General features: G+C 55.1%; 1 protein-coding gene across 6 annotated transcripts in view; it reads left to right on the plus strand.

Moving 5' to 3' along the window:
* UROC1 (urocanate hydratase 1) overlaps nucleotides 1-20,575 on the plus strand; it is a 59,707-nt gene extending 39,132 nt beyond the window's left edge. For all 6 annotated transcript variants that reach the window (XM_008982287.5, XM_035273935.3, XM_078351876.1 and 3 more), the window contains 11 exons: nucleotides 730-792; nucleotides 1,135-1,314; nucleotides 1,845-1,942; nucleotides 2,561-2,633; nucleotides 3,770-3,891; nucleotides 5,620-5,690; nucleotides 9,367-9,465; nucleotides 12,472-12,571; nucleotides 13,576-13,657; nucleotides 18,633-18,732; nucleotides 19,945-20,575. In XM_008982287.5, coding sequence (XP_008980535.2) covers nucleotides 730-792; nucleotides 1,135-1,314; nucleotides 1,845-1,942; nucleotides 2,561-2,633; nucleotides 3,770-3,891; nucleotides 5,620-5,690; nucleotides 9,367-9,465; nucleotides 12,472-12,571; nucleotides 13,576-13,657; nucleotides 18,633-18,732; nucleotides 19,945-20,085 — 1,129 coding nt within the window. In that variant the 3' untranslated portion in view covers nucleotides 20,086-20,575. The remainder of the gene's footprint in view (nucleotides 1-729; nucleotides 793-1,134; nucleotides 1,315-1,844; nucleotides 1,943-2,560; nucleotides 2,634-3,769; nucleotides 3,892-5,619; nucleotides 5,691-9,366; nucleotides 9,466-12,471; nucleotides 12,572-13,575; nucleotides 13,658-18,632; nucleotides 18,733-19,944) is intronic.
* Nucleotides 20,576-22,719: the final 2,144 nt, after the last annotated feature.

A 22,719-nucleotide genomic window follows, 5' to 3' on the forward strand; every position in this document is an offset into this window, starting at 1 on the left:
GCTTCTAGCAACCTGTCTGCCACACTTCCATAGCCCCTGAGCTGGGGAGGACCAATGGGAATGGAGTGAGCTCCTAGGAGCTCACAGTCCCCCTGCTCTGAGGTCCTTCAGCTGGGATTGCAACAAGCCCTGGTTTAGACTGGCCTCCCTGCTGCCCTGGGGCTGTCAACCTTTCACCCCTGGGGGAGAGGAGGTACCTGGCTTCCTCTGGCTTCTCCAGGCCAGGCCCAGGGAGCAGTAAATCTGGTCTCTCACAGGGGGGCCACACCACCTTCCCTACATATTGTTGCCTTTTGATACCTCTACTACCTGCAAGGCCTGTTCAAATCTGTTCCCCAAAATGTGCTTTGATTTTTCTTTTTTTCTAAATAATTTTGGGAATCATCTTTAGTGAATTCTGCAACTCTGGGACCACCTTGGATGGGTTCTGTAAAGATCCTTGTGGAGGTCCCACATCAATAACCTGAATTCCATGGATCGACCAGGCAGAGTTTTGCTGCTGCCATGCCAGTTTTCTGGTCTGGGGTATTTGGGTCTGGGTTTTCCCTTTATAGTTAAGTTGGGGTCCTGCAGGCATGCTCCATGGCCCCTCCCATGGGCCTCATGATTGCACACGATACCTCTGGTGGCCTACTGGGTCAGCCCTGTGTGCAGCTGGGGTACAGGTGTGTCTGGGACACCTATGCACAGGTGCAGGGGGCCACCAGTTCTGCTCTTGTGTCCTTCCAGGGAAGCACGGAAGAAAAAGGAGGTGCTCAGCCTCGGTTACCATGGCAATGTGGTGGCTCTTTGGTGAGTGTTGGGGGGTGGGAGTTAATAACCACCTTGGGAACCCAGATGAGCCCACCTGAGCAAAGACCCCAGTGCTAACCAGGAGCTGTGGTACACAAAGCTTTGAGCCTCAGTTCAGCGCCACCCTTGGTGGCCACACCCTTACCCAGGCTCCGGGCAACTGTCCCTGCCCTGTCCACAGCCTTCCCACAGGTTCTCTTTCCACAGGGAAAGCAGGGTCTGGCTGGGGCTGTGCCTGCTGGATTTGTGGTTAAGAAGATGTGCTTTGATCCTCACCTGGCTGGACCCAGACTTTGGGCCCAAACTGCGTGGCTTGTACTGACCACCCCATGGCTTCCCCAGGGAGCGCCTGGTCTATGAATTGGACACGACAGGGGAGTGCTTGGTGGACCTGGGGTCAGATCAGACGTCCTGCCACAACCCATTCAATGGCGGCTACTACCCTGTGCAGCTCAGCTTCACGGAGGCCCAGAGCCTCATGGCCTCCAACCCTGCTGTGTTCAAGGACCTGGTCCAGGAAAGGTGCTACTCGGAGTTGGGGGCGGCAGAAGCATTTGGCCTGGGCAGACCGCCTTGTCCTGCTCTGGCTGCCACCTGGTTCTCCAGCAACCAGCTATGCAGCCTTGGGCAAGACCTTAACATATCTGAGCCTCTGCCTCCACCTGTCAGACAAGGTCATGACACACCTACCTCTTGGCAGTGCAGGGGGACAAGCTAGAGTGACATTTGCTGAATGCCCAGTGCAGTCCAGCATGGCACTGAGTAGATGCTGGGATCTGAGGCCCTCTCTGGAGCATCTGTTTTTCTGCAGGGCCTGATGGGGTTGGGGACCAGAAAATGTTTGTTTAGGGGCTGCCTGCTGGGTCTTGAAGGGTGCAGAGGTTCTAAACAGATGCCGGGGTGGGGGCATTCCAGGCAGGTGGAGCTGACCCAAGGATCAGGGGCCGTTGAGGCAACAGTCTGCAGGGAGCATGGTAGGTGGGGCTGAGGGTGCCACATGTAGGGGGCTCCAGAGCTTTGCACTAGTGGTGCTGACCCATGGCTTGTTGCAGCCTGAGGAGGCAAGTCTCAGCCATCAACAGGTTGGCGGAGGAGAACTTCTTCTTCTGGGACTATGGCAATGCCTTCCTCTTGGAGGCCCAGAGAGCAGGTAGGAGGGAGAAAGAGGGAGGGGCCCCCACCCTGGCCTCTCGGGCCAGCGTCCCTGGCTCCCACCTCACTTAGCCACTGGTGGCCCAGCGAGTCCCAAGCAAGGCTTTGCTGTGCCTCTGCCAGGCCTTCTAGACACTGGCCCTCCTGGGTAGCTTGGCCTCCCTGGGCCTCAGTTTCTCCACATGCTTTAGGAACATAAAGTCCCATAAGAAGAGCATGTTCAAGACTTGGGCACAAGTTCCAGTTCCAAAACTGCAGCTTTCCTTTTTCATGATGGAAAGTTCCTTCTGTAAAATGGGCAATTCTTTCATGGGGTTTGAGATTCAAAAGGCACAGTGTCCATAGTGGGAAGCCCTCCAGCCCTGTCCACCTCCCTGTAGGTGGCAGGCTCTGGTGCTGGAGGCTGATGCGGCATCCACGGCAAGCAGATGCACCCTGCGCCCAGCCACACAGATGGTGGCATGCCAGCCACAGATGCCTCTGCTTTTCTTTTACTTGAAAAAAAGACCTCAAGGGTCCTTCCTTAGCCTCCCACTGGGCCCTGTGTTTAAGTTGCCATCTAGGGTGGCCCTGGGTGTCCCACCTTGGGTGGTGACTGTCTGGGCTCTGCCCACAGGAGCGGATGTGGAGAAGAAAGGCACCAGCAGGACGGAGTTCCGCTACCCCTCCTATGTGCAACACATCATGGGGTGAGTGATGGGCAGCTGCCATGTCTAGTGTGCCCAGTTCCACCCCTGCCCCCTTCAGGTTCTGGGCATTTAGGTTGGAGAAGCCTCAGCCTCTGACCACCCCTGAGGTTATGCACTGAGACCTCCACACCTCCCCAGAGTGGCCAGGCTCTGTCCATGGATTTCCACCGCAGACAGGCAAGTGAGGAGGAAATGCAGACGAGAGACACCTCCTGCAGGACCTCAGTGAGAACAGGGGACTGCAGGGCCCAGAGGCCAAGGCCACTTCCTGGCAAACAACCGCTGCTGAATGGTGCAGAGCTACCATCCTACATCACAGGCCCATGCAGGCAGCTGATGAAGCCTGCATGTGGCCCTGGGAGCTGTGAACCACTCTGGCCATGGGGGGCAGGTCTGGGGAGGGCCAGCAGCCCAGGGCAAGCAGTGGACAAGGACAGTAGCCAGAGAGGAGGCTAGACCGAGCTGAGGAGTCTGGGCTTTCTGCTGTGGGCTGGGAGGGGGCCACATGGCTTTTGGAAGATGTGCCAGTCCTCAGTGTGTGCCACATGGGACCAGAGAGAAATGGAGATGAGAAAGGCAAGTGCCACTCCCCGTCAGGCTCCCTGTAGGATGCAGAGCACTGGCAGCTGGCACTCCAGAGAGGAACAGCTGCCCAGGAAGAGGCACCCCCTAGCCTAGCAAGTGCAGGAACCCAGGGAGGGCCCAGATCACAGCATCCTCCCCCCAAGACAGCTCTGCCCTGGAGCCTGGCTCCTGGGAAGATAAGCTCACCTAGGGCGAGTTCCCCAAGGCCACGACCCCAGGTTGACTCTCCTCTCAATGTGACTGTCACTTTTTGGCGACTGCTTTTCTTGTCATATATAATGGCAACAGGGGGCATTTCTGTTTGCCCAGGTCCTGGCTCCCAGCTCCTACAGCTAGAGATGGTACAGCCAGGAGGCAGGGACAGAGGGCTTGGGGAACTGGGCACAGAGAGGGGACAGGGAGGCCCCTGGAACTTTCTGTCCAATGATGGTTTAGGGGTTCCATGCCCCACTTCTGGACGCTGAGCTGTCCTCACTAGTGTGCTAACACCTGCACCCCACTCCCCAGCCCAAGCCAGCGGGCCCAGTGTGAGAAGGTATCTGTGCTTGCAGGGACATATTCTCCCAGGGATTTGGGCCTTTCCGCTGGGTCTGCACATCGGGGGACCCCCAAGACCTGGCGATTACAGACGAACTGGCCACATCTGTGCTGGAGGAAGCCATTGCTGATGGAGGTGAAGCCACTGGTGGGGATGCCTGTGGGTGGGTGATTCACCCACACCAAGCTTCTGCCCTCCAGAGCTGTCCTGAGCTCTGCCAGTAAGGAACTCTGGCTGCAAGTGACAGAAAGCCCCTCAAAGTGGCTGAAGCAGGACAGTCCAGGCCTAGGGTAGCCAGGCAGCAACAGCTGAGGCCAGGATCACTGGGCAGCCCTAAGCACACCCCGGTCCCTCTCAGACCCAATGCCCCTTGCACATGGCCGGGGCAGTGTTGACGGCAGTGCTTCTAACTCCTTCTTGCTGCCATCCGTGATGATGCCACCTCCACATGGGGCTTCTGCTGGCCTTCCACGCCCACCAGGTCCGAAAGGGTCTCCTCTGTATCAGGGTCCCCCATGTTCATGCTGGGTTTTGCTGATGCTGAGTATTGGTTCCGCCAGAGGGTTATGTTTTTCCATGTCTACATGGCCCGCCTGTTTTTTAACCCACCTTTGTTCTTGTTGAGTGGGTCTGACGTTGTTGTTTTGCGGTTATTTAATGATGCTTCCTCCATTGTTGCAGTTTTTACCCCGGTCTCTCTGCAGCTTTCCTGCAGGTCAGGTGGCCTTTTTGTGTGGGTCACCAGCCACTGCTGTGTGCTTCACACCTCTAGGGCCCATTCCCACCCTGCTGCTGGCCAGGTTCAGTGGGCTGGGCAGGGGACCGGGTTACACAGACCCAGGGCAGGAGAGCCAGGTGGTGGGGAGACACGGCCACCTGTGCAGGAGGGGCCGGGCAGGGGCCCAGGCAGGAGGGCAGGGGAAGCAAGGGCCTTCTCCTGGGGGTCTGGTCAGATGCCTCCTGGGCCTCCCTGGTGCGAGAACAGCAGGCAGCCGGTGGGGATGACCAGCCCTCTGGAAAGAAGCCCTGAGATGCTGCACCTGTGAAACTCCTGGTTTAAAGACTCCAGGCCTGGCTGGTTTCCAGCCATGCTGACTCAGCTCCACGTCCCTGCAGCGCACATACTGTGGCATTGCCACCAGGCAGATATTAGTCGATGGCTGTGAAATCACAGGAGTGAGGGATTTCTATTACCTTCATTTTTAGTATAATTTGGATCTTTGTTAACCACTGGCTCACACAATTTCTGGAAAATTACCAGTCTGCTTCAGGAGCTGGTCAGGCTGGCTCCCGTGCCCCCTCACATGCGCACGCTCTCTGTAAGCTTGACTGGCTAGCTCCTGCCCAGGCCAAGTTCATTTCCACCTCAGGGCCTTTGCACTGGCTGTTCCTTCTGCCTGGAATGCTGTTCCGTCAGAGCTTCCGGTGGCCAGTTCCTTCCCAGCCTTTAGACTCAGCTTGACGGCCACTTCCTCAGAGAGCCCCCAAACCCACCACCCTGGGGCCCACCTCGCCTCAGTCCTGTATTCCTCATGGCCCACATGGTCTTTATTACTGGTGCCTTGCTCGGGGCTAGAGTACAGTGGGCACTGAATAGCTATTAGTGGAGGGACCGACTGCATCAGGCAAGTGCACTGCACTGCGTAGCTGTGGATTAATTCATGGGGCCATAGGCACTGCCGGTTCCCAAGTTCAGGAAGGCAGGGGTGGGGTGGGGTGGGCTCCCTCACCTTGTGTCCTGGCTCAATGGTGGGCTCAGGGCAGGGTCTGTGGTGAGTAGCAGGGCCTGTGCTGAGCAGCCTGCCCGAGGGCAGGTCTGTGCCCCTGCAGGGGCTCTGACACCAGCTCTCCTCTCCCCTGCAGTGAAGGCGTCTGTGAAGCTGCAGTACATGGACAACATCCGCTGGATCCAGGAGGCCGCCAGGCACCAGCTGGTGAGTGCCCGGGCCTGGGGGAGGCTGGGATAGCTGCACCGTCAGGAGACTGCCCGGAGGTGCAGGGATGCTGATGGGTGCTCTGCCTGGCCCACAGCCTCCAGCTTGCCAAGCCCCAAGAGGCTGCACACACCAGACCTCATGTGACTATTTGTGCCAGCTCCAGGTTGGCCACACTGGGAGGGGAGGCAGCAGTTGCCTTGCCCAAGGGGCTGCTGGAGAAAGAAGCATGGGGCCTTTAAAGGGTAGCCTAGGTGAGGACACAGAGATTTTCGAACCCTTGTGTACTGTTGGTGAAATGGTGCAGCCACATGGAAAACAGTAACAATCTTCCTCAAAAAATCAAAAATAGAATTAGCCAATGACCCAGTAATTCCAGTTCTGGATGTGTAGCCCAAAGAATTGGAAGCAAGGACTCGGAGAGATACTTACACGCTCACGTTCACAGCAGCACTATTCACAGTGGCTAAGCTGTGGAAGCCACTCGGGTGTTCACTGATGGAAGAACAGATAAACACTGTGGGCTAACCACGAGATAGAATATGACTCAGCCTCAAACAGAAGGGAGTGCTGACGCATGCTACAACACGGATGAACCTGGACCACACCATGCTAGGTGAAATAACGGAAGGGCAAATACTGCATGGTTCCACATCTGTGAGGTCCCCAGAGCAGCAAATTCAGAGACAGAAAGTGGAATGGCGGGTGCCGGGGCTGGGGGATGCGGAATAGGGAGATGGAGGGGCAATAGGTTTACATTATGAATCAGCTTAGTACCACGAAACTGTGTACTTAGAAATAGTTAAGATGGTACATTTTATGTAACGTGTATTTTGTAATTTAAAAACTTGAGGGGGGGCTGGGCACAGTGGCTCATGCCTGTAATCCCAGCACTTTGGGAGGCTGAGGTGGATGGATCACGAGGTCAAGAGATCGAGACCATCCTGGTCAACATGGTGAAACCCCGTCTCTACTAAAAATACAAAAAATTGGCTGGGCATGGTGGCGCGTGCCTGTAATCCCAGCTACTCAGGAGGCTGAGGCAGGAGAATTGCCTGAACCCAGGAGGCGGAGGTTGCGGTGAGCCGAGATCATGCCATTGCACTCCAGCCTGGGTAACAAGAGCAAAACTAAAAAAAAAAAAAAAACTTGAGGGGAAAAGTGTCCTGGGCTCTTGGGTAGTGACCAGGGTTGGACAGGTCATTCTTCCGCCTGGTACTCAACAAATGCAGGGGAAAACATCTGGGCTCTAGAGCCAGGCTGCCTGGGCTTGTTTCATGCCCTAATCTGCAAAGCGGAGGCGGTGGTGATGGTGTTTGGAGCCGGCCCCTGTGGCCCTGCTTGTGCAGGGCTATGTTGTGGGGCTGAGCTGACAGACGTGTCTTGCCTGGTTTCCGCTGGGTGTGTATGCTGGAAAGCACCAGCGGGGAAGGGCGGGTGGGGCTGCCTCACAAGAGTGGCCAGGGAAGGGGTCTGGCATGTGTGTCCAGGTCTACATGCCAAAAGGGTGGCAGCCACATGACAATCGGGTAAGGCAGAGGGACCAGCCTGTGCAAGGCTCCATGGTGGCAGCAGGCTGGGTGTACTGAGGACAAAATGGAAAAAAAGTGGGCATTTGGTGCACATGCCTTTGGCCACAGACCATGTCTGAACTAGTGGTCTTGGCCCAGGAGTCCCAGGGCTGGGAGGGGCCTGCCCCTGTCCTGGGCTGTCTCGTCCATATGCAGTGATTTACATTTGTGTCCAGCCTCAGAGCCCTCCTGAGGGCTGCATATCTGTGACGGTGCTGAGTCAGAGATGCCAAGGCCAAGACTCGGAGGCTGGAGCTGTGGGTCAGTGCAGAGATGGGGTGGAGAAGAGAGGGGAGATAGCCTGGGAAGATGCCAGCATGGCTGAGAAGGGGCCTCGAGAGGTGCCAGAGTCAAGGGTGCGAGGGGTGGAAGCCACAGCTAGAGCAGAGAGCAGGGCACATCTGCTTTGACTTAAAGTACCCTGGAGATCGTGCGCCTCTTGAGACTTAATGTTGCTTCCTCTTCTGAACAGTGACTGCAGAAAGTTGCCTTCTAAAGTGTTTTGATTTACTTTCTTTTAATGTACACTCTTGACAAAGTGGGCAGTGCTATGTCAGTTCCTCACCATTTTTTTTTTTTTTTTGGATCCAAAAAATTTGAAAATCTCTGCAGTGCTAATTCACACAAGTAGCTTTTCTGAAAAGTATTTGAGGCAGCTGGTGTGAGTAAAATAAGGCTGTTCTCTAGGAACCCATGAGGGAGGAAGAAGCAGCTAGACTCACGGGCCCAGCCAAAGCTGAGCTGGCGGCCAGGTGCACAACTGCCTCTGCGGCCCAGCCCTGTCGCCTTTACCGGCTCCTGGTTGAGCTCACCAGCTGCTGGGACAGACACCTGCATCTTCTTTGGAGAAACCAGGGTTTCTCAGCCTCAGTGTACTGACACTTGGGGAATGAATAAAGCTTTAATTATGGCAAATTGTACATAAACATAAAATTCACCATGGTAACCATCTTTACCATTTCTGAGCATGCAGTGCAGTGGCTTTAAGTGCATTCACACTGCTGTGCAGCCATCGCCACCACCCATCTCAGAACTTTTTCATCTTCCCAAACCAAAGCTCTGCCCCTATTAAACACTAATCCCATTCTGCTCCCACAGCCCCTGGCACTCAACGTAAGAACCTCAGGGAAGTGAGATCAGACAGTGTTTGTCCTTTTGTGCCTGACTTATTTCTCCTATCATAATGTCCTCAGGGTTCATTTATCCATGTTGTAGCATGCGTTGGAATTTCCTTCCTTTTAAGGCTGAATCACATTCCACTGGACACCCAAGTCACCTCCACCTCTCGGCTGTTGTCATGCTGCTGTGAACGCATGCGTGCATGTATCTCTTGAAGTCATTGGGGGCTTCACCATCGTGGGGGCCGTCTTAGGGTGTTTAGCAGCATCCCTACCCATGTTAGCAGCACCCACAAACATCTTCAGTCATTGCCAAATGCCACCCTGCTTGAGGACCGTGGGGTACACAATAACTCATTCCGTGTGCTGAAGCTTTGCCTCCCTCGGGCAACCACCAGTTACCGTCAGGAGATGCGATTGCTGGGTGGCTGAGCTCCTGGGTGCAGCAGATAGACAGAGGCTTAAGGCCAACCTCTGGACAGAGGGCTGTTTCCTCATCTGGAAGATGAAGCGTATGATGAGGATGACAGTGTCTTCCCATAAGACTCATAGCTGAGGGGCTGTGTGGGTACTTCAAGTGAGGCACGCCCAGTGCAAATTGGCCCTAGGAGGTGTTGATGTCATCACTGTGAGATGGAACGGGAGCAGTGCTCACAATAGGTAATCTCCCTGGAACACAGGTGGCTCGGGGGCTCCAAGGCCCCTCTGGGGATAATCTGGGATTGGGAGAGGTGTCTGGGGTCCCAGGCTGCAGTGGACATGTGGGGCCAGTGTGGCTGTCTAGTGGGCTGAATGTGGGGGCTCACCTCAGGCCACAGACTTAAGATGTACCATGCACCTCAGGGGTCCTCCTGGACCTTGTGAGACAGGCGCTCAGGCTGCCAAGGGCCATATCCCCTGGTGGAAGTGCTGCCTATGTCTCCCTGCACCACCAAGTCCTGGCATTGCTGCCTGTGGCTCAGACGCCTGTCACCCTTCTGTCTGAAGGTGGTGGGCTCCCAGGCGAGGATCCTGTACTCGGACCAGAAGGGCCGTGTGGCCATTGCTGTGGCCATTAACCAGGCCATCGCCCATGGGAGGATCAAGGTAAGGTGTTCTGTGCTCTGGGGAAAGCATCCCTTCGCCTCTTCCTGCTGTCCTTGCTGCCCTGGGACTTCCCGCCTATACCTTGGCTGCTCCCGACAGCCTTCTGGGTGGGGAGACCTCATTGTTGGGCCTTGGCAGCCCTGTGCTCAGGAGCAGTGGACCAGCCCCTCCTGGGAGCTTACCTCCCAGGGCTGAGGCCCAAATGTCTCCTCTTTAGGGAGACCAGGTTTTGTTGAAGGCTTTGGTCCCTGAGATCAACTGGGTAGAAGGGTTCTGCTGGGGAGGTGAGGGTGAGGTGGCCGTGAGGGGGAAGGAAGGCCTCGGGGAGCAAGAGCAGTGCTCGCAATAGGTAACCTTCCTGGAGCACAGGTAGCCCAGGGGCTCCAAGGACCCTCTGGGACTGGGGGAGGTGTCTGGGGACCTGGCTCTGTGTGTGTCAGGTTCCATCATTGTCCCCTGCTGTGTGACATTGGGCAGGTCTGGGGCCTTCTCTGAACCTTGGTGTCCCTCTTCTGTGAAAAGAGAATAAAAAGCTTGTGTGTGAGGATTGAGTAAGTCTGCTTCCACAAAGTAACTTTACACATCTTTATGGAGCTCCCTTTCCTCAAGCAATGGCAAACTTCCCTAGTTTTTGCTCATTTTGCTCCGAATCAGCCAGACCTGCCTCGAGGATGGAACCCTGGGTGTGCTCGCTCCCAGGGGCTCTGGCTCCTTTGCCACAGAATTCTTGTGGGTGTCTCTTTCCACAAGTTCCAGGAATGTTACTGGTCAGATGTAACAGACACTGGGACAGAGGTGTGAACGCCACCCTGGGGTGATTCTGGGGGTGGCACTAGCAGCAAGGGCGGCAGCCAGCCCTGCTGGGGCACAGCCAAACATGCCCACCCGGTGCTTCCTGGAGGCCCAGGTGTTCATGGGGACTGCTGGGAAGCTCCAGGTGTACTCGCCCCGGGCTGTGGTCAGCCAGCCAGCACAGTAAGTGCTGTGGGTCAGTAAGCATGCGTTCATTCACTGGACAGTACTTGGCTGAGCATGGCCTCTGTGCAGCGTGTCCTAACCAGGGGGGACACAGCAGAGAACAAGACAGACCTGTGTAGCGAGGTGAAGGGCGACAGACCTGGAGCTGAAGGCACACATTGAGACAGGGTTTCAGAGGGTGAGGAGCGGCATGCAGGAAATGAACCTGGCAAAGAGGGTGGGCAGGACAGCCTCTCTGAGTTCTGACATTGAGCTGAGACCTGAATGGCCAATGAGTGCCAGAGTATCTAGGGGAAGGTGGTTTCATTGCACGGGTGACGACATGGGAGCAGGCCTGGCCTGTTGAAGGAGGGAGAGGCGGGCCTCTTCATGCAGGAGCACAGAGCATCCTCTGACACAGGGGGCCTGTGAAATTTCAGGATCCCCAGGGCAGGGAAGGGGAGATCACGCCCATCAACCAACCCCACCTGCTTTACTGGACACTTGGAAGAAAAGTTTCCAGGGCCTGGGGATAGGAATAGCTCTTCTTAGCTAGAACAGCTGAGCTGCTCCACGTATGCACAGCGAACCACCCACATACTGACCTGCCTGCTCCCTCTCCTGACTGAAAAGTGCAGAACCAGGCTGATATGCTCCCCATGCCAGGTGTCGGATGGCTCCCCTTACTCCTTCTCTTCAGTCAGGGTTCCTCCCAGTCCTTCACTCTGTTTTTTAAATTGCTGGTTAGAACTCATTTTCTTTCTTTTTTTTTTTTTTTTTGAGAAAGTCTCGCTCTATAGTCCAGGCTGGAGTGCAATGGTGCAGTCTCAGCACACTGCAACCTCTGCCTCCCAGATTCAAGCAATTCTCATGACTCAGCTCCCTGAGTAGCTGTGATTATAGGTGTGTACCACAACACCCAGCTAATTTATGTATTTTTAGTGGAAAAGCGGTTTTGTCATGTTGGCCAGGCCGGTCTTGAACTCCTGACCTCAAGTGATCCCCTGGCCTCAGCCTCCCAAAGTGTTGGGATTACAGGAGTGAGCCACCGCACCCAGCCAGGACTCATTTTCATAGCGGGACTGCCGGTGCACAGCACAGGGGAGCCAGCTGACCTGCCCTGTCTGACCTCTAGGGCTGCACCACACCCATTACATGAGGGCTAAGCAGCAGCCCGCTGCCTCTCTGGGGTATCTAAGCAGGCAGAGATTCCTGGGGAACAGGGAGTGCTGCCAATGAGTGTATTAAAAAATCAAACTCAGTGCGAGTGCTTTTTACGTGCGAAAAGTCTTTGTCCTCACAGAGACTGGCAGCACGAAAAGGCTCATAGCAATTGCCTTATCCAGGAAACCAAGAGCTATGCCCAGAGGGAAGTGACCTGCCCAAAGTCTTATGGTATGTACTGCCAAATAAATACTCCCCCAGTGATGCCCTCCGACACCTGCGGGCCATCGGCCAGCCACGTCCCTATTGCACAGGTCAGGGGCCAGGCTTAGCCCACACTAAGCAGAGACTCGGACTTATAACAATTTTTCTGCTTTACAATGTGCAAAGCGACACTTGTTCAGTACTCTCTTGTCATGCAATGAAGTTGAGTCCAGATGAGTAAATCGTCAGTTGAAAATACTCTAACTCACTTTTTACTTATCCAGATTTAGCTCCATTGTAAGACGGGGAGCACTGGCACGTAACACCTGTAGGGTTAAACCCCAGCTCATGACTAACTCGCTCTGTGATGTAGGGGAAATTTCTTCTCCTCTCTGTGCCTCCACTTTCTTGTCTATGAAGTGGGCATGATAACAGTTGTGCATATCTGGACAGGGTGGCTGTGAGCACTCGGTGAACTCACACATGTATTACACTGGTGCTGCCGGAAACGTGAATCTATTCCAAGCTACAGATGACATCAGACATAGTTGTGAAGAGGGTCTTATTTCCCAGGCGGAGAAATCTAGTGGGTTCTGGTGTGGCCTGCCCCATGTCCTCGGCCTTCGCCACGCAACCATAGTGGACACCGTTGGCTGACAGCTTCTGTCCTTCCATGCACAGGCGCCGGTGGTCCTGAGCCGAGACCACCATGATGTGAGCGGCACTGACAGCCCCTTTAGGGAGACCTCCAACATTTATGATGGCTCTGCCTTCTGTGCAGGTGAGGAAGGCGAAAATGTCTTAAACTTTAATGTTAGATTGGGATTTTATTAAACATTGATGCATTTAGTCAGTCATGATGTTTCGAAAGATGTTCTGGCATCTGAGAGACTCGGCATAGAGTGACCACCCCTGGACCAAGCGGCTCTGGGATGTGGGTTTTCCCATTGTAAAACTGGTGAGTGCCACGCCGGGCTGGCTGAGTGCCCTGGATGTGGGTGACCTTCAGGTTGTGGGTGGCCAGCTGCTTCCTTGCCTTTCCAGATCCTAGAGCTGCATTTCTTGCCTTTTTTGGCTCCTGGTCTCTTCCCCATTTTTGCAGCCTGGCACCAAGAGAAGGGAGATATTCTTCGGGTTCTCCGTGATCGTCTCTGTAGGGTTTTTGGAGGAAGAGCCTGCAAGAGGGTGCAAACTCCTTTATCACTGTCCTCCTAGGGGCTCATGGTCTCAGGCTGGCCCACGCCTGTCCCTTAGCAATGTGTTGAACTTGCAAGGTGACCAGCTTGGGCTCGGTTTTTCTCTGCAGATGCTCTCACTACCCAGCTTTCAGGTTGTATGGTTGTCCTGGGACCTCAGTTCCCTAATGGGGTGAAGGGAAGCCATTCATTGGCAGTTTGCTCCTCTGCCCCCCTTTTTAAGAGCAGGAGTGACTTTCTTTGGCACCCGTACTTTTCTAACGCTGGTTCCGCATCCCTTTTAATTTTTTTGTTCCCTCTGCTTCTGGGGTGCTTTACCTGGTGCTCAGTGCTGGAGAGCGCCACCATGGGACAACTAGGCATGTGTCAGTTTCTCCTGCTCCAGTTCTGGCTCTGCCAGCACACATAGAGTGACTGCTGCTGTGAGAGGCCCTGTCCCTAGGGCCTACTTGCCGCCCTGTCCTTCCCACTGAGCAGTGCTGGCTCAGCCAGTGGGGCCTGCTGATTTCCCCACCCAAGGCTGGCCTGACTGGGCCTGGTGCCCACCCAGTGCAGGGGATAATGGGCAGGAGTGTCTCTATTTCCGCAGACATGGCTGTGCAGAACTTCGTGGGAGACGCCTGTCGCGGAGCCACCTGGGTTGCCCTTCACAACGGAGGGGGCGTGGGCTGGTAAGATGGTTTCAAAGGACGGGGTGTGGGGCTGATATGGAAGTTTTGGGGGTTCCTTTGGGGCAGGGCCAGGCTGAGGTACCTGAAGTCCTGGGCCCTACCTCCCTGGTCACCTGCGTTGCCACACCTTTGTGGAAAATGTGTTCCTCAAGTGAGCAGAGACAGAGGGAAGAACTTTAGGAGAGGGCTTGCATTAGCCACCCACCTCTCTGGGTCTCCCCTGCTGCGTGGGTCTCAGAGGCCTCTTATGGAGGCTCAGCAAGAATGGTAGCTGCCATCATGTCAGTTTCCAGCATGTCAGTTTCCATGTGTTCCCATGGAATTCCTGGTGCTTTCATGGCCAGGGTCTTATCATTCCTGCTATGACCACCTCACTTGAGAGTGCAGGACCCAGCCAAGGCTGCCAGGGTAGCTGGGCTGGGGGCAGGAGACCTGGAGTCTCAGCTCCCTTCTCCCCTCAGCTCTGCCTCTGCCTGGCTGGCCTTTCTGAGAAAAGGGCCCTAGGTCTGGGCTCCTGGCCGAAGCTGGATTCTGGGCTGCGGGGAACAGCAGGCGGTGCTGCAGCTTTGGAAGGAGGACAACACCCTGCCCCCTGCCTGGCTCCAGTGGCCATCTCCAAACTGGCCACTGAGCCCATTTTGGCCGGATCAAGTGGTCCCCTGCCCTCCAGAGTCAAGTCCCGGCAGAGAATTGCGACAGGCTGGCTTGTCTTCCTGTCCTTGGAGGCTGCAGTTTCACACTGTGGCAGTCAGGTGGCTGTAATTAGAGGAAAATGTGACTGAGAGCACGTCCTTTCCGACACAGGGGCTGTAGAAAACCCCAGGTGGAGAAGGGCTGCCTGGCTGCTGGGTACCTGGCATTTCTGCACAGGATTTTCTGAGTCATTTCCAGAGGGCAAGAGAGTGGCTCTGAAGGAGGCTGAGCAGTTTGCCCAGGGCCAACTGCTGGCGGTAGAGCCGGGGTCTGAGCCCAGGTCCCCCAGGATCCATCATCATTGTTGATAGACAGCCGAAGGCAGGGAGGGATGGGGCTGGGCAGGCTGAGGAAGAGTGCACACCCTGAGGGCCTTGGGGCAGGGACAGCAGGGCCAGAATTCAGGTGGACACAGTGTACTCTGCCCTCAGGGCTCCCCAAGGCAGGGAATGCTCCCTGCAAATTCCTAAGTTGCTACCCCAAGGTTTCCCCCGGACTCTGTGGACAGGGTCACAGACTGACCAGACACTGGGACCTATACCCTTTTACCCTGCTGTCCTTGAGGGGTCTTTTGGAAAAGTGTCGCAAATTCACCCTGGGACCCATCACACTTACACATGTACTTAATGCAATCCATCGGAAAAATGTCTGACCCTCCACCATGGCTACTCCAAAGGGACACCACTTCCAACAATCCCCACCATGGCTACTCCAAGGGGACGCCACTCCCAATAACGTCCCCACCATGGCATCCAAGGGGATACCCCTTCCAACTCCATCCCCACTGTGGCTACTCCAAGGGGATGCCCCACCCCCACAACTCTGCAACATGTTTCTCCTTCTTTCACGTTGATCCCTGTCTCTAGGCTGCATGCTCACCCTGACATTCCTGGACTGACCTTTCCATGTTTACGCTTCTCTGTTGGCTCCACTCCAGGACAACCAGCGACAGCTGTATGCTGTTTCTGGCCTCCTCTGTGCCACTGTCTCCTGCAGCCCCTCTTCCTGATTGCCCGTTTGCCGTCTGTCTTTGTGCCATCTGCCCAGCGCTCACATTCAGACAGGGCACTGCCTGGCTGGCCACAGCCCCACATGCTCAGGTGGATGTCTGGACCGCAGGCTGCAGGACAGGGCCATCTGGCTGGGTCATACATATAGTGCAAGAGATCAAGATGAGAGCCAGGCTCTTGTTCTTGGGTTGGTAGAATCTCAGAAAAGACTTTTCTGATCTCTTTCCCTTTTGCGAGGGCCCATTGAGAGGGGTGGGGCCTCCCTGTTGGTGCTGCGGCCTCTCATGTGAGAGGGTCAGTTCCCGTGGCCGCTGAGGGCCTGCTCGGGCAGCCTCTAGGCAGCAGGTGGGTGGGCATCTGGGAGCCCACCTCAGGTGAGCAGGCTTCCAGCTGGTGTTCCTGACTTTACCTCCACTCTTGCCCTCCTTTGGAGGCCCTTGGTGCTGACCACCAGCTCCTGAGGTTCCCTGGGTACTGGGGTGCCAATGGGCTCTGCCAGCGCCTCCCATGGCCACATTGAGCTGGAGCTTTCTGACGCCTGCTTCCAGCTTTCAGAATCCCATCGCCTGTTCTCCTGTCCCTTTCTCCTCATCCTCATGGGTTAAATAATTCCTCTGTAGTCCTGCAGTGAGATGCAGGAGGGGCAAGGATAAATGCCTGTGTTCTACCCACCATCTATCATATATCTGGATACTGACACTTTTTCACACTAAACAATGTCTTAGTGCATCTGAAACTTGAATGTGCGCAGAAATCCTCTGAGGATATTATTTAAATGCAGATTATTGTAAAAATGCAGGTCTGAGTTAGGCCTGGTGGTGCACACCTATAGTCCCAGCTACTCTGAAGGCCTAGGCAGGAGGATTGCTTGTGCCCAGGAGGTTTGAGTCCAGCCTGGGAAACATAGTGAGACCCCCTTTAGCAAGCTCCTGGTAGCACTGATGCTCTGGTCCGAGGACCCCTCTGAGTAGCCAGGGCTTCCAAGGCCCTCTGTGCACACAGCCCTCCTGCACACTCCTGCAAGCCTTCTGCCTGCGCACCCCGCCCCCTCCCCAACGCAGGGAGGGAGATGCCCTGATGGACAGCCCTGGAGCGCAATGGTTGACGGCAGGAGTTCTCAGGCCATCTGCCTGCACAGGGTAGGCTTGCTGTGCCTTTGTTTCTCAATGAGAAAATAAGCATAATAATAGTAACTGCCTTGTAGGCTAGGGGTGAAGAGGAAATGAGCTGATCAGAGCTAACGCTTGTAGAGTGTAACACATGCAAGGGCCTCTTCTAAATTATTCATATATGTTAACTCATCGAATTATACATCTGGCATTTATGTTTTTCTACTTTCATTTAGTTGTTCCAGCACCATTTGTGAGTAATCCCAAACTTAACCATTAATTGCAATGCATTATTGTTCCCATTTTCCTGGGATCTGCATGTCCAGGGTTCCATTGTGGTCAGTTCGCCAAGGTCATCTGAAGCCAAGTGTCCTTGGTCTCTGACCCTCTGGGATGCAGGCTTCTCAAACAAAATCTGTAGTTCTAATCTCCAAGAGGCCTCTCTAGCTGCAGGACACTGGGAGTGCTCAGGCCTGGGCGTGGCTGTTGATTCTCTGACAGGTGAATGGTAATGACTGTAGATTGACTCGGAGCACCTGGAAGCTGGTGGGAGGTGTGAGGGCAACCCATTTCAGGACATGGACCAGCCAGGTGCAGGGATGCAGGGTAGTAGGCAGCACAGCTGGCTCACTCACAGGAGGGGTGGTGCAGTTTCTGGGAACAGGGATGGGGAGTACAGGTGGCTGCAAGGGGCACAGGGCATCTTGGTTTCCTGGTGAGAACTGGCTGAGGTTGTGGTCAGTAGGATCCAGGCTGGGCAGAGAAGCAGGGAAAGCTGGATGAGCCTGAAGGATTTGAGACTAGGGAAACCAGATGCACATTTTTGGTGCTGGAAGAAAAAGGAACAGATTTACTGCAAGTGAGGAACAAGAGGCAGGAGGGACAAGTTTGCAGCAATGCAGTGACAGGCGTTTACAAAATCAAGGGTGCTTCTCGTATGTGTCTGAAAGCTGAGAAGACTGAGCAGGAGCCAAGGGTGTATCCTTCAAGGGCAGCAGCTCCAGCTGGTAGGTGGACAGCTGAGGATGGGAAAGGCGTTCCAGGCTGTTGGGGAACAGCTGCAGTACACAGGCATGGAAACAGCAGCAGAGCTTCAACACACTTAACGAAGTTCAACTCATCTATTAGGAAACAAATGAAAACAAGAACTTGTCAAAAACTGTTAGAGGCAGAGAAATGCATTAATTAGAAAATCAGAAATATTGAAAATAAAGGAACTTAGTCTTTGGGTCAGGTAATCAGAAGGACCCCACTATACTTGAGGCAAGCAGAAAGAAGAAATAAGGAAGATAAAGATCATAAGGATGAAATCAGGCAGGGCACAGTGGCCCATGCCTGTAATCCCAGCACTTTGGGAGGTTGAGGCAAGAGTATTGCTTCAGGCCAGAATTTCATGGCCATCCTGGGCAGCATAGCCAGACCCCATCTCTAAAAAAGATTTTTTTAAAAAGATAAAACCAGGGGCTGGGCATGGTGGTTTACACCTGTAATCCCAGCACTTTGGGAGGCCAAGGTGGGTGGATCACCTAAGGTCAAGAGTTCAAGACCAGCCTGGCTAACATGGTAAAACACTGTTTCTACTAAAAATACAAAAAATTAGCCAGGCCTGATGGTACATGCCTATAATCCCTGCTACTGTGGAGGCTGAGGCAGGAGAATTGCTGGAACCCATGAGGTAGAGGTTTCAGTGAGCCGAGATCATACCGTTGCACTCCAACTTGGGCAACAAGGGGAACGCTCCATCTCACAATAAATAAATAAATAATAATAATAAAAAGATAAAACCAGAAAGTGTGATGACTGAATAAAATAATGCAAGACACACCAAGGGGAGTGTGCTTTATAGGGCAGCACTCTGAGAATGCATGGAGTAAGGGGCCACAGCCCACAGGGGGTGACCTCCAATGGGTGCTGGAGGTGGGTGCGAGGCCAATGGGCCCAGCACAGAGGGCACAAGTGGGCAGAGGGGTGGCAGGTGGTCACGCTGCTCTCAGCTCTGCTTGCCTGCACAACTCCTGCATCCACCAGGTTGCAGAGGCCGGCGGCATAGGGGCCCCAACCCTAACACTGTCTCAAGCCAATGCTTCCAAAACATGGGCTTCTGCCTGCTCTGTTCAGGGTTGGGCCCAAGGAGTGAACTGGAAACTCCTCTCCGTTCTGCAGGGGTGAGGTGATCAACGGGGGATTCGGCCTTGTCCTGGATGGGACCCCAGAGGCAGAGCAGAGAGCCAGGCTGATGCTCAGCTGGGACGTCTCCAATGGTGTAAGTCAGCCCAGGTCTCACCACCTCCTCTTCTGTCCCATCAGTGGCTCTGCCTCTACAGATCGCAGACCTGAGAGCGAGCTCCGCCCCTTCCTCCCCGGAAAACAGTCAGGAGCTCAGCCTGCTTGGCCATGCCTGTTTGGCCATGCCTCTTCTCTCCGGCCACTGTCAGGGCTCCCTCCTCAGCAGACCACCCCTGCGACTCTGGGGACCACTTCCAGAGTCTCCTGTGGGTCTCCTGCCTCTGTCCACACAGGCATCCGCTGGTGGCCCCAAGCCCTCCTCTGGGAGAGCATCCCTGTTTTCTCTCCACGGTCTCCAAAGGCGGGTCAGCAGCTTAAGCTGGCAGGGCCTTCAGCTGGGTGACCCCCATCCACATTTGCTGTCACACAGCATCTCCTGGGTATGGGGACAGGGGCTGGATTCCTCCCATGAGCACAGCACAGCACAGCAGCCAGGAAGGGGGAAGCCCCTCAAACGGAGGTCAGGTCAGATTATGATGGGAAGACAGGTGGGACCCAGAGAATGGGAGGAGGCTTGGAGCCAAGGCAAGAATTCAGACAGCTTGGCTGACTGAGAGCCCCGGGGCTGGGCCTGGAGCATGATGATGAGGACAGAGCGGGTACTGGCAGGAGACTCCCCCCAACTCACTGGGAGCTGCAGGGCTTCTGGTGGGGCTGGGGATGGAGGTCTTCATCCTGGAGCAGTGAGGTTTTGTTCTAGGAGGTGCCCCAGTTGTGGCATGGCAAAGTGGGTTGGGGCAGGTGTGGGGACCATGTGGATAGCAGGGGTGGGAGGCATTGCAAGAATGGCAGGAGGGAATGGGGGAGGAGGTGTGGTGTTGTTCAGGGGAGAACAGGTGGAGGGAAGAAAGACTGCAGGGAGATTGTGAAGGTAGAGCTCAGGTCTGAAGTCGAGGTGGATTCTAGGATTCTAGGAGGACAGAGTGGAGGGAGGTGCTGTGGAGGACTCAGGAGGCAAGACCATTCTTGGAGATGGGTGAGCGGGACTGGGTGTGACAGCTGCCAGTTTCAGATCCCAGAGGAGGGCCAGAGACAGGGAGGCTGAGTTGGGGGTAGGGATGGGGCAGAGAGAAGAGGGCAGCTGGCTCCATGGATAGCCTCAAAGCAAACGGCCCGAGTGTGGGAGCCAGGACGCACGTGGGGAGCCTGGTCGTGTTGAAATGGACTGCTATCCTCCTCCCTGCTCCAGGTGGCCCGGCGGTGCTGGTCAGGGAACCAGAAGGCCTATGAGATCATCTGCCAGACCATGCAGGAGAATAGCGGCTTAGTGGTGACACTGCCCCATGATGTGGGGGACGAGCGGGTGCTGCGGCAGGCCCTGCAGCTCTGAGGGAGCCGACAGCTGCCACCCCTGCCTCCCTTCCTCCCCAGCATCCTCACCTGCCCAACCACAGTGCATGCCCTTCCTGCACACCCGCACCGCCTGCACTTCTCACACGGCCTTGCGTGACCCTCATGGTGCCCTTCACAGGGTGCTACCACAGCCTCATTTTACAGACAGCCCGCTGAGGCCCAGAGATATGCAGCCTTCTGTCCACAGCCATGCTGCTTGCCTGGGAGCCCTGAGGGCTGTGAATGTTTGTTCAGAGCCAAGTCTCAAGCCTGCCTGGCGGCCCTGCCGTGAACACTGGCTGAGCATTCCCTGGCCAGGATGATCATACCCTCTGCTTCCTGGCTGCCTGCCAGCCTCCACGAAGCTCTGTCTGTCTGCTGCCCATCTGCTGTCTGTACAAGCACTTTCTGGACCCTTGGTGCCCTGGGCTGCTGGCCTGGAGGAGTCCAGGAAGGAGGATAGACCGGGAAATAAAGGGTTCAACAGAGCTGTGCTGCACTGTGGGCTGGTGGGATGGGCAGGCTGGGTCTTCCCTAAGGATAAATACACACTTACTGGGGAAGAAATGAGAGCGCAGGGGCACCCCCTGCACAATCTGAGGGGTACAGCAAAGGTGACCACAGGAAGCATATTGGCCCCTGAGGCTGGAGTCTTGCACCCCCTCCCCTAGTCCTTCAGCCCAGCAATGGCTGGGTCCGGAGCTTCATAAGAGGTCACCAGGGTGGGGGAGGTGGCTTTTGTCAGGGCCAGGGCTCATGTGCCTGCAGAGGATGACCAAATGCCTTGTCCTAAACAGAGAAACGAGAGAGAACTTGCAGGGTGGGCCACTGAGGACCACGGAAAGTCAGATACCCCATGTGTCTGTGGACCAGAGAGGGGCAGGCCAGCTGGGTTCTGGGTCCCTACCCACCTTAAAGGGGAGCAGCCATTCTCCCCTTTCCCTTCTGGGCAAAAGCCTGGTTTGTGTGGGCAGCAATATAGGGTAAAAAACCACCTGATTCTCCACCCTTCTTTGCTGTTAGGAGGGGCTGTTAGCCTAGTCCTGGCCCATGAGATGAGGTGGAGGTCTGTAGGGTAGGGCTTCTTGAGAGGCGTCGTTTTTCTCATAAAATGGACAGATCCGGGGGGTTGCTTTTTGCCTTCACCTCTTCTTCCTGCCAGAACCAATATGTGAGGCCTCGAAACACAGCAACCAGGTTGGTCAGCTGGGGCAGCTGCCACATAATGCCTGGCACCAAGGCCCAAACAACAGAAACGAAACACATTTGCAGGCTGCAAGCCCAAGACCAGGTGCTGGCTGGAGTGATTCCTGATGAGGCAGTTTCTTGCTGCATCCCCTCATGGCAGAGACAAAGAGAGGGTGTTACAGAGAGAGGCAGAGGCAGAAAGACAGAGAGAGAGAGAGACAGGACAGACTGTAGGGGTGCATTGTCTGTCCCACGTCTCCGTGAAAGCACGCTGCTGCATGAATCTGCACACACATCTTAAGAGCAGCCCACAGGGCTCCAGCATCACTCTTTCCCCATCTGGCGCCTTCTCTCTTGAAGGACAGGCAGGGCTCTGGTGGCGTCCAGCTGTACACAGGCCCCCTCTGGGCTCCATACCAAGCCATGCCAGGGAGCAGGTGACGTCCCTGGGCCACTGTATGCCAGCCTGCTGCTGGCTGCTGCAGGGGGAAGTGACAGCTGACTCCCATGGGGCTCACGGCAGAATTGGGGAAGGGCCACAGCTGCAGTTGCCATGGCTGGAACAGTGCTGTCTTCTCTTTCAGAAGGCAAGGATGTATGGTCCAGTTAGAAATGTTTTCATCAAAACAATTAAAAGAGAAACCAAGTGGCCATGATGAGTATAGGCTTCAGTTGCCTTAACAGTTGGAGCCGAGAACAGCTCAGGCCCCACAGTGCAGCCTTAGGGTCCTCTCCCTGGGCAGCCCCTGCTCCCTGCAAACCCAGGGTCCCTAGGAACCACATACTTTCCTTGCTGTACCAGCTGACTCCCATGGGGCTCATGGCAGAATTGGGGAAGGGCCAGGTCAGGGAGGGAGGGCCTGGTGGAGTGATGCACTCTCCCATTCCAGTTTTCCCAGAGTAGACAACCGCACAGGGGCCTATGACAGAGCTTGACCTCAGTGATGTTTTTTTAATATATGTTTTAGAGACAGGGTCTTTCTCTGTCACTCAGGCTGGAGTGCAGTGGTGCAATCATGGCCTACTGTAGCCTTGAACGAGGTTGAAGCGAGCGGTCCTCCTGTGTAGCTGGGACCACAGGAGCCCAGCACCACACTCAGACTGCAGCTGTGTTTTGTTTGGTCTGTCCTGTTTTTAAAAAATTTGACTTTGTCACCAATGTTTACAAACTGGGAGAATCCCAGAGCTTATTTTTTGAAAATCAAGATACAAGGTGACACCATGCTCTCACCACCTCTGCAGTGGCGATCTGCCGGGGGCCCCTCTGCACTGTCCTGGCTGTCTGCACTTGACTACAGTCCCCTCCAATCCCTACAGACCCTGTAGTGAGCTGGAAAGTGTATGCTCTTTGTCCTGTGGCATGAGCTTCTGTGTTTCCTGCGCCCACTTGCCTCCCATATCTGTGTGACTTACATGACCTTTGCTGGGATTTGAACCTGTGACC

The sequence above is a fragment of the Callithrix jacchus genome, chromosome 15 (assembly GCF_049354715.1).
Source record: "Callithrix jacchus isolate 240 chromosome 15, calJac240_pri, whole genome shotgun sequence".
NCBI classification, from domain to species: Eukaryota; Metazoa; Chordata; class Mammalia; order Primates; family Cebidae; genus Callithrix; species Callithrix jacchus.